The following is a 10,617-nucleotide window of genomic DNA, read 5'->3' as shown; positions in this document are numbered from 1 at the left end:
TTAACGTTAATAGAGTCCAACTTATCAGTGTTTTTTTCTTTTATTAATTATGCTTTTGGTATTGTATATATTAATAAAACTCATTCCCAAACCCAAAGTCATATAGATTTTCTCCTATGTTTTCTTCTAGAAGTTTTATAGTTTTGCATTTTGTTTTAGGACTATAATCCATTTTGAGTTAATTTTTTGTGTAAGGTCTCAGTTTAGTGTCTAAGTTAAATTTTTTCCACATGAATATCCAACTGTTCTAGCACTATTTGCTGAGAAAAAATGATCATTTTCCATTTATTTGCCTTTGCACCTTTGTGAAAAATCAGTTTGCTGTATTTGTGTGAGCCTATTTCTGGGCATCCTATTCTCCATTCTATTTGTTCTTTCTTTCACTAACACTATACTGTTTTGATTACTGTAGATTTATATTAAGCCTTTAAATCACGTAGTATGAGTCCTCAAACTTTGTTCTTATTCAGTATTGTGTTGGCTATTCTAAGATCTTTGTTACACCATATCAGAGTCAGTATGTTGCTGTCTACAAAAAACTTGCTGGGATTTTTATTGGAATTGCATTGAGTCTATAAATCAAGTTAGAAATAATTGACATCCTAACAATAGTGAGTCTTCCATTCCAGGAACAGAAAGTACTGCTCCATTTATTTAAATCTCCCTTAATCAGTGTTTTGTAGTTTTCTGCATATGGATTCCGTACATATCTTATTAGACTTATACCTAAGTATTTTTGTGTGATTGTAAATATTTTTGCTTTTTAATTTCTGATTCCAATTCTTTATTGTTGGTAAATGGTAAAGTGATTATAATTACTTGTTTCAGAAAGGGTTTTTTTTAGATTCTTTGGGTTTTCTACATAGACAATCATTTCCTCTGCAAAAAAGACAATTTTTATTTATCCTTCTCCTATATGTATAATTTTTATTTACTTATTTTGCTTGTCTTATGCTAAATAGGGCTTCTAGTATTATATTGAATAGGAATAATGAAAAATCAACCTCATCTCATTCCCAATCTTAGGTGGAAAATATTCATTTTCTCATCATTAGGTATGGTGTTAGTGATAAGTTCTCTCATATACCCTTTATCAAACTAAGGGAGTTCCCTTCTATTATTAATTTTTAGATGTGTTAAGTATAAATCGGTATTAAATTTTTCAAATTATTGTTTTGCATCTATTGATGTAATCACATTTATTTTATATTCAATCTGTTAATATGAATTGCATTGATTGATTTACAAATATGGACTCAGTCTTGCATTCTGGAATGAGCCCTTCTTGGTCATGATGTGTTTCATTCTTTTTACATATTTCTGTATTCTATTTCCTAATATTTTATGAAAGATATTTTTTACATTCATGAGTGATATTGGAGTATTGTTATTTTTCTAGTAATGTATTTATTTGGCTTTGGTATTAGAGTGATGATAGCCTCATAAAAAGAACTGAGAATTTTGTCTCTTCTATTTACTAGAAGATATTGTGGATTATTGGTACTTTCTCTTCCTTAAATGCTTGGTAGAATTCATCCAAAAAAACCATCTGCATCTGGTGATTCTTTTTAAAGAAAGTTTTAAACTACTGATTAAATATCTTGAATAGATACAATACTGTTCAGGTTATTTATTTCAACCCATGTGAATTTGGGTAGTTTGTGTCTTTCAAGAGATTGACTCATTTCATCTAAGTTATCAAATATGTAAGCAGAATTGTTTGTAGTATTCCATTATTACTTTTTCAATGTTTATAAGATCAGTTGTGAGTTGTGATGACCCCCTTTTATTCCTGATATTGGTACTTTATGTCTTCTCTCTCTTTCTTGATCATCCTGGCTAGAGGCCAATAGTTTATTTGATTATTTTGATAATGTTATTGCTTTTCTCTATTGTTTTCTTGTTTTATTTCTGCTCTGTATTTTTATTTCTTTTACTTATGCTTCTTTTAAAAGTTATCCCCTTTCTTCTATTTATTTTCATTTGCTCCTCTTTTATGATTTCCTATGGTAGAAGCTTAGGTTATTTACTTTAGATATCTCTTCTTTTCTGATACATGAATTTGATCTTCTAAATTTCTCTAAAAAACTACTTTAGCAGCAATCTACAATATTTGGTTATTTGGATTTTCATTTTTATTTAGTTCAAAATATTTTTAAATTCCTTTTGAAACTCCTTTGACCTTTGGGTTGTGGAGAAGTGTGCTGTTTAATTTACAAATATTTGGGAACTTTCCAGCTATCTTTCTGTTATTGATTTCTGATATAATTATACTGTTATCCGAGAACATACTTTGTGCAATTTATGTATTTTTTTAAAAGTTGTTACTGTGTGTTTTATGGCCTAGAATGTGGTCTACTTGGTGAATGTCACAGGTGAGCTTGAGAATAATGTGTGTTCTGCTGCTGTTGGTTGGAATACTCTATCATGTCAGTTAAGTCAAGCTGGTTATTAGTACTCTTCATGTCATGTATATCCTTGCTGATTTTCTGTCTGCTGTCTATAAATTACTGAAAATGTATTAAATATACTGTAATACTGTATCTTTTACTTCAATCAATTTTGCTCCATGTATTTTGATGCTCTGTTAGATGCATGCACATTTAGAGTTAGTGTGTCCTTTTGGGGAACTGACCCCTTTATCATTACATAATTTCCCTCTTTGTCCCTGATAATTTCCCTTGTTTTGAAATCTGTTTTGTCTAAAATTTGTGTAGCTATTTTAGCTTTTATTTGATTAGTGTTGTTATAGTATGTCTGTCTCCATCCCTTTACTTTTTTTAAACTGACTTACTATAAAATATATTTTATTGAATTTCAAAGTAGTATTCCTACATGAGAATTTTTTTTTAAAGCTAAAATCAAGTTTTACAAGCATGCATTACAAGGCAAACCATGAAGAGCAGTGGAACAGACATCAATTCATACTATGGACTACATGAATGTTTTTCTATTTATTAGAGTCATACAGTAACAGTAGCAACACAATGATCATAGAATAAAATCATAAATGTCATAAGTGAGTTCTGACTAGACTCTGACAAGTCTGTCATTCTTTTCTTGACAGCCAGATAAGCAACAGAACTTAACTGCTTAATCCAAAAATGTTAAAGATCTTTATCTAGCTGGAAATGACTACAATTGAAGACCCATTTCCAGCTGCCTACCATATTTGCCTAGCAGGTTAATTTCAACATCAAAGAAAGTCATCTGGCTGACTGTACCATGCATTGGCTAAAGGGACAAGTTTGCTGTGTTTTATGTTCAGCTTGGTATATTTCCTGGCTTATCCTTTTCTTCCCCGCACCTTGGTCTTGAGCATTCTGAGACTCAAGTCAGCTGAGAATAAAGGGAACCTACCAGCCAGTTGAGAGATATGTTGTTAACAACATAATCTATCACATCATCTCAAAACTCCTTCCTTTTCTACAGGTGACCCTTTTTTGAAGTGAGGAGGTCATTGGACACTTTCTTGAAGGAGACAGCATTGTGGAACATTAATAGATGTCACTAGTCATCACTTCTAAATTGTTGGCCTGATCTTGGGTGTTCTAAGGTAACCCTTGAATGTTGGACAAGGAAGGTGTGGCAGATGATCTGGAGCTGTTAAGTTGTGGGCGATAACCATTGTACAGGGACTCTGTGCTAAAAATAAGACAAGGAATTAGTGAATCCAATGTGTTTTAGTTCAATTATAGTACAAGTTTAGTTCAAATACTGTAAGCTGGTTATTTACATATATGTGAATTTTCTTTGCTTTTTAAAAACTTATACATTTTACATTTAGAGCAGTTTTAGGTTTACAGAAAAACTGAGCCAGAAATATGGTTTCCATTTATTTACCCCTTCCCCTGTCACACACAGTTTTTCCTATTATTGACGCCTTGCATTAGTGTGGCACATTTAATACAATTAACGAATGAATATTGATAGATTATTATTAACGAAAGTCCATCATTTACATTAGGATCCATTATTTGTGTTGTACAGTCCTACAGGTTTTGACAAATGCATAATGTCATGTATCCACCATTAAAGTATCATACAGAATAGTTTCACTGCCCTAAAAATCCCTTACCCCTTTTCTTTTAACCTGAGTGTGAGTATACAAAGTAGATTTATCAACAGCATATGGTTGAATCTTTTATATTTTTGTATCCAATCTGACACATTTTTCCTTTTAGCTATTGTGTTTAGAGCATTCACATTTAAAGTGATTATTAATATAGTTGTATTAAAAGGGTCTCACTCTGTCGCCCAGGCTGGAGTGTAGTGATGTGATCTTGGCCCACTGCAACCTCTGCTTCCTGGACTCAAGTTATTCTCCTGCCTTAGCCCCACAAGTAGCTGGGACTACAGGTGCAAACTACCACTCCTAGCTAATTTTTCTATTTTTTGTAGAAAGAGGGTTTTACCATGTTTCCCAGGCTGGTCTCAAACTCCTGAGGTCAAGTGATCTGCCTGCCTCAGTCTTCCAAAGTGTTAGGATTACAGGCGTGAGCCACCACACCCAGCCTTAAAATCTATTCTTTTATAACTGTTTTTTGTTTGTTGCATCGGGGTGTTTTTTTTTTTGCCTTTTTTTTTTTTTTTTTTTTTTTTTCATTGTCTGGTTATACTTGAGCATTTTATACGATTTTATTTAATCTCTTCTCCTGATAAACACCTCATACTTAAAATTTTTTCAGTGGTTTTCCTAGTGTTTGCAATATACATTTTTAAATAATTTAAGCCCACACTCAAATAACACTACACTATTTAACATGTAGTATACATTCCTTATAACAGTAGGTTTCCAATTTCTCCCTCCATCCCTTGTAACATTGTTGTCATTCATTTCACTTATCCATATGCTATAATCAGCCCATACATTGCTGCTATTAATGATTTAAAGCAATAATTTTTAAAGTTAAGAATGACAAAAAATAAATATTTCATTTTACCCCCATTTATTCCTTCTCTGATGCTCATTTATGTTCATTCACATTTCTGACCTATATCAGTTTCCTTCTGCATGATGAAGTTAACATCTTGCAGAGCAGGTATGCTGGCAATGAATTGCTCCAGCTTTTGTCTGTCTAAGAAAGTCTTTACTTTTTCTTCTCCTTTGAAAGGTAATTATGTTAGATACAGAATTCTTGGTTTGAACTTTTATGTCTTTTAACACTTTAAGGATTTCAGGATTTCATGTTATTCTCTTCTTGCTTGCCTGACTTCTGATGAGAATTTTGCTATAATTTTAATCTTTGTTTTCTGTAGGAAAGTAATTCCAGTCCACTTTCTTCATAATTTTTTCTGTCTTTGTTTTCTGCAGTTAAAGTATGATATCCTAGGTATAATCTGTTAGAGTTGCTATTTATCTTGCTTGGTGTTCTCTGAGCTGACTGGGTCGTCTATGCTTTGTTGTCTGTCACTAATGATAGAAAATCCTTCAACACTATCATGACAAGTATTTTTTTCTGCCCCATTCTTTCTTTATTTTCCTTCTGACATTCTAATTACCTGTATTTATACCTTTTTATATTTTCCCATGGTTCTTGGATATCCTGTTAATTTTAATTCTTTTTATTCCCCTTTGTGTTTCATTTGGTGAGGTTTTTACTAACCTATTCTCAAGTTTAGTCATTATTTCTTCAGCTGTGTCATGTTAACTAATAAGCCTGTTAACAGCATTCTGCATTTCTCTTATTGTGTTTTTGATTGCCAGCATTTAGTTTTGATTCTTTCCTATAGTCTCCATCTCTCTGCCAACATAATCCCTGTTTGGTCTTGCATGTTATCTGTTTTTTCAATTAGAGCCCTCAAAATTCTAATCATACCTATTTAAATTTTCTTGTTTGATAATTTAAACATCTGTATCATGTTTAAGTCTGGTTCTGACACCTGCTTTGTCTCTTCAGATTGTTTTCTTCCTTGCTTTTTGGTATGCTTTATAATTTTTTGTTGAAAGCCAGACATATGTCAGTGTTAGGTACTAGGGAACATATGCTTTTAGTGTGATGATTGATATTAACATGGTTAGGAGTTGGCTTGTGTTTAATGTTTGTTATATTATAGGTACTAGAGGCTTCACATTCCTCTAGTGTCTTTGATTGTTTTATCCTCTCTTTGCTTTAGGGTTTCTCTTTGTATTGGTCCTCAGAGAGCAGCTGTGTGCAGATCTTTCAGCTGTAATCCACTGTTACTATACTAGAGGCTTGTTTCTGTGGTGGTAGGATGTAGGAAAAAGAAAGTGTTCTATAATTTTTTAAAAAATTAAATCTTAGTATTTTAGTAATCCTGCTTTTAGGGGGAATGATCACAAATACTTCTGTCCCTCCTCCAAGAGTATAACACCCCACCCACCCACTCCAGTCCTTTGCTTCTTTTCCTGGCTGCATCATTACCAATCTATTTTTTTTTTAATCCTTGTCCCATGTTGACTATGTTTTTTGTTTTTTGTTTTTTGTTTTTTTTTTTATTACATAAGACAGGAAGGCTGAAAGGAGCTATAGTGGGGTGGAAATTAATTCCTTTAGGTGGGATAAGACTTCTATGTTACTCTGGAGAATAGATCTCTGTAATATGGAAGGATCTGGAAAGATTATATAATGGTTATACTTCTCCTTCCCCCTGCCAGAACCACCAGGGGATTTCTCTCAGGTCCTCATTTTGAGAACCTGGTGGAGTTCCTGGAGGGAAAGGCTGCATTAGTGTGGTCCCTTCTGTGATAGCAACTCCTAGATGTTTTTGCAATCTCACACTAGTCTGCATTCAGCCTATAGCAATTTGTCAATATTACTAATGAACTAAGTGGTTCCACTGTTACGGCTTTCAGTAGCTTCTGCTCCAGGTAAGCAAACAACTGTAATTATTTGAATGTGCCTGTCTCTTCAGATTTCAGGGTAGCAAGTTGCTCTGTGATTCCTTTGACCTCAGTTCTCTGTTGGGTCCAAGGAAAGTCATTGGTTTTCAATTTTTCCAGCTATTTCTTGTTGTAAAGATAAGAGAGATAACTCCTAAGCCCTTTGTATGTTGGTGCTAAAACCAAAAATCCTTAAACCCTTTATTTTGATATTATTTTAGACTAGTGGAAATTGCAACCATAGTACAGAGAGTTACTATGCGTCTTTCTCCCACTTCCCTCTGAAGATATCAACTTGAGTAATAATAGTCCAATTATGGAAATGCAGAAAATGACATTGGCATAATATGATTAACTAATCTAAAGTCTAACTTGGATTTAAACATTTTTAACATGTAATCATTGCTTTTGTCATTTTGTTTCATGTTCTTTTGTTTGGTGTATAGCTTTATTGAATACAAAGACTAAATAAGGACACCCCAAGAATAGATCACATGAGCCAGTTTCACTCACACAGAGGCATCTATCCTAAATACATTCATAGCATGTTTAACGTAAGAGTGAATAAGTAGACTGTATCCAAGAAATGCAAAAATGATATAACATTAGAGAAAAATGGTTGATTGCGATTTATCTACATTGATAGATTAGAGGAGAATGGCATTTGATCATTTCCTGGGGTACAGAAAAAGCCTTTGGAAAAAAATATTTAACACTGATTCATGGTTAAAAAAAAAAAGCAAAATAACATTGAAATAGGATTTCCATTTCCTAAAATCTACAAAAAGCTTACAGGAATGTGAAATGTTAAAAGCATCCCCATTAAAATGAGGACCAGGACACAAATGTATGGTAGCATCTCTACTGTTTTAAAGTGAACTGAAATACATAACTAGAGCAATAAAAATACTAAAATAAAAGGTATGAATATTGAAAGGACAGAGATAATAAATGGTGACAATATGTTCTTCTAATTAGAAAATCCACAGGAACCAGTGCACAAAATACTCAACAAACAGACTTCAGAAAGCTGTTGTATGTGTCACTATGGCAAACTCAGGAGCCTTGCCATACAAAATCAATAAGTAATAAGAACAAATAATAGAAAAATATCTCAACCATAATAGCAGCAAATATCCAAATTTGCCTAAAAGAAACCTAACAAAATGTACACCATCTTTTGGAGGCAACTATAAAATCCCAAATAAATAGATCAGTGCCCTGTGTTCACTTATGGGGAAAAGAATATTATAAAGATGCCAATCCTCCTTAAATTATTTACAGATTCACTGCCAGCTGTGGACTGAATGTATCCTCCTCAAAATTCGTATGTTGAAGCCCTAATGCCCAATATGACATTTTTTGGAAATAAGACCTTTATAGGGAGATAATTAAGTTTAAATGAGGTCATAAGGGTGGGGCCCTAATCCAAAAGAATGGTTTTAAGAAAAGGCAGAGAAACCAAAGTTCTCTTTTTGCAAGAACATAGAGAAGAATCCATGTGAGGACACAACAAGAAGACAGCTGTCTGCTATCCAAGAAGAGAATCCACAGCAGAAACCAACCCTGAGGACACCTTAATTTTGGACTTCTAACCTCCAGAACCTGGAGGTAAATAAATTTCTAGATTAAAAAAAATTATGTTGTTTAAGCCACACAGTCTATGTTATTTTGTCATGGTAACCTGAGCAGACCAATACACTACCTTACATGTAGCATTCAAGATGGCAACCAGAATTTGGCTAATATTTTCCAAAATCAACCCTGGAGAAACTATAGAAAGAATGAGAGAACAGTATCAACAGCAGCAAAGAAGCAAAAATGAGAAATTCCTGAGGGACAATAAGATTGGGTTGAACCATTACTTATATGTGGGAAACAAGTGGGGGCATACCCTCAAGTGGAAACAGGGTCCGTAGCCAGAAATAGAAGCAGATGACAGAATTATTTGGACGAAATATTTTGAAGTGTGGCCCTTGCTTCTTCCCAGTGTGCCTTGAGACAATGAATTTATACTGCTTCACTGAATAGTGCAATCTGAGATGGCACCTCAGACCCTGTGTGCCAGTACCATATGGTAATATCATGACAGCACAAAAGTTTGGGTTGGCTGAAACAGCATGATTCTAGAAGCTGTGCTTAATAACTACCCAAAACTGGAATGCTGTTTTGTGGATGCAGCTTCCCCATATGTATCTAGCCTGAGACTTTAACCCATTCTCAAGGTTTTCAGTATGGAAATGACCCAGAGCTTTCACGGAGTTGGTATTTCCCATAAAGCCTTTAATGAAAAAGCCAGGCGAACTCCCTACTCCTCCCCTCCCCCAACACCCAAGGTGGAAATCTGACAGGACCACCTACCCCAGAGGCAAGGAGCCCAGCTTGTGCTGAGCCCCAGCCCTACTTTCACTCCTGGGAGGCCCAGAGCAGAGCTATCAGCATGAGATACCCTCTGACTTCCACCTCAAGGGTCTCAGGAAGATGAGACCTGTAGTCTGAGGAAGCCAGCCTAGGCTGTTCAGAGGAGAGACATGATTCGGAGCAAGAAAGGCCCTCCACTTCCTCCCCTCCTCTTTATGGTGTTAATCACCAGAGCTCCCCTGGTACTGGGCCAAGTAGCAAATCTCCGGGCCCTCAGAGAGCCCCATCCACTACCAGTACTTCTGCAAGTGTTTCATGCACAAAATTTGATGAAGGTGCCAAGAGCCAAGATGAGGAAAAAACAAGCACCTCCCAGGCACCACCAACCACTGATCTTTTGAGCACAACCCCTCTAGACCAGAAGGCAATGTTGTTGGTGCAGTTCCTGCTGCACAAGTACAACATGAAGGAGCCCATAACAAAGCATGACATGCTAAAGTATGTCATCAAAAAGGAGAAGGTGCACTTCCATGAGATCCTCAAGAAGGCCTTTGAGCTCATGGTGCCGGCCTTTGGCATTGTTGTGAAGGAAGTCGATCCAACCAGGCACTACTATGCTCTTATCAACAAATTGAATCGCTCCTGTGATGCAAGGCTGAGTGGTGAAGAGATCATGCCCAAGACTGGCCTCCTGATGACTATCCTGTGTGTGATCTTTATGAAGGGCAACTGTGCCTCTGAGGAAGATATCTTGCAGGTGCTTAAGGTAATGGGGATAGATGCCAGAAAGAACCACTATTTCTATGGGGAGCCCAAGAAGCTTATCACCCAAGATTTCATAAAGGAAAGATACCTGGAGCGCCAGCAGGTATTCAACAGCAATCCTGTGTGGTATGAATTTCTGTGGGGTCCCAGAGCCCATGCAGAAACCAGTAAGATGAGAGCCCTTGAGTTTTTGGCCAAGATTCATGATACTGTCCCCAGTTCCTTTCCATCTTTGTATGAAGAAGCTTTGTGAGATGAAGAAGAGAGAGTCCGAGGCAGATTTGCAGCTACGCCTCCTACTAGTGCCATGGCCAGTGCACGTTACAGGGTTAATTCCAGCAGCTTCACCCTTAGAGAAGTATGAAGCACTTTCCTCACTTTGAAGAGAACACTCAATCTTTTAAGTAGTGGGAGGCCCAGGCGGTGTTAGAGGGAACATAGTACATATCATATCTGTATTCCTGTTCTACATGAGTAACTTGTACACTTATCTTTTGTTTTTGTTGAAAGTTTTCAAATGTTATTTATTATATAAAAGGTTAATTAGCTTTAGAATCTAGCTGCATGAATAATATTGGTTACATATTTAAGGTTGTTCATGAAACTTTAAAGAGGCTTTTATTAATCTGTTAAAACAAATTGAGAAA

At 35.4% G+C, this 10,617-nt stretch overlaps 1 protein-coding gene across 1 annotated transcript; it reads left to right on the top strand.

Moving 5' to 3' along the window:
- Positions 1-9,084: 9,084 nt before the first annotated feature.
- LOC108511992 (melanoma-associated antigen B10-like) lies at positions 9,085-10,334 on the top strand. Its single transcript, XM_017847052.1, is given in 2 exon segments — positions 9,085-9,180; positions 9,438-10,334. Coding segments are annotated over 2 exon segments (993 nt in total).
- The last annotated feature ends 283 nt before the right edge of the window (positions 10,335-10,617 follow it).

Source organism: Rhinopithecus bieti, unplaced genomic scaffold (genome assembly GCF_001698545.2).
Source record: "Rhinopithecus bieti isolate Rb0 unplaced genomic scaffold, ASM169854v2 scaffold_29911, whole genome shotgun sequence".
NCBI lineage: Eukaryota > Metazoa > Chordata > Mammalia > Primates > Cercopithecidae > Rhinopithecus > Rhinopithecus bieti.
Note: the sequence above shows the minus strand (reverse complement) of the source record. Positions and strands in the feature narration are given on the sequence as shown.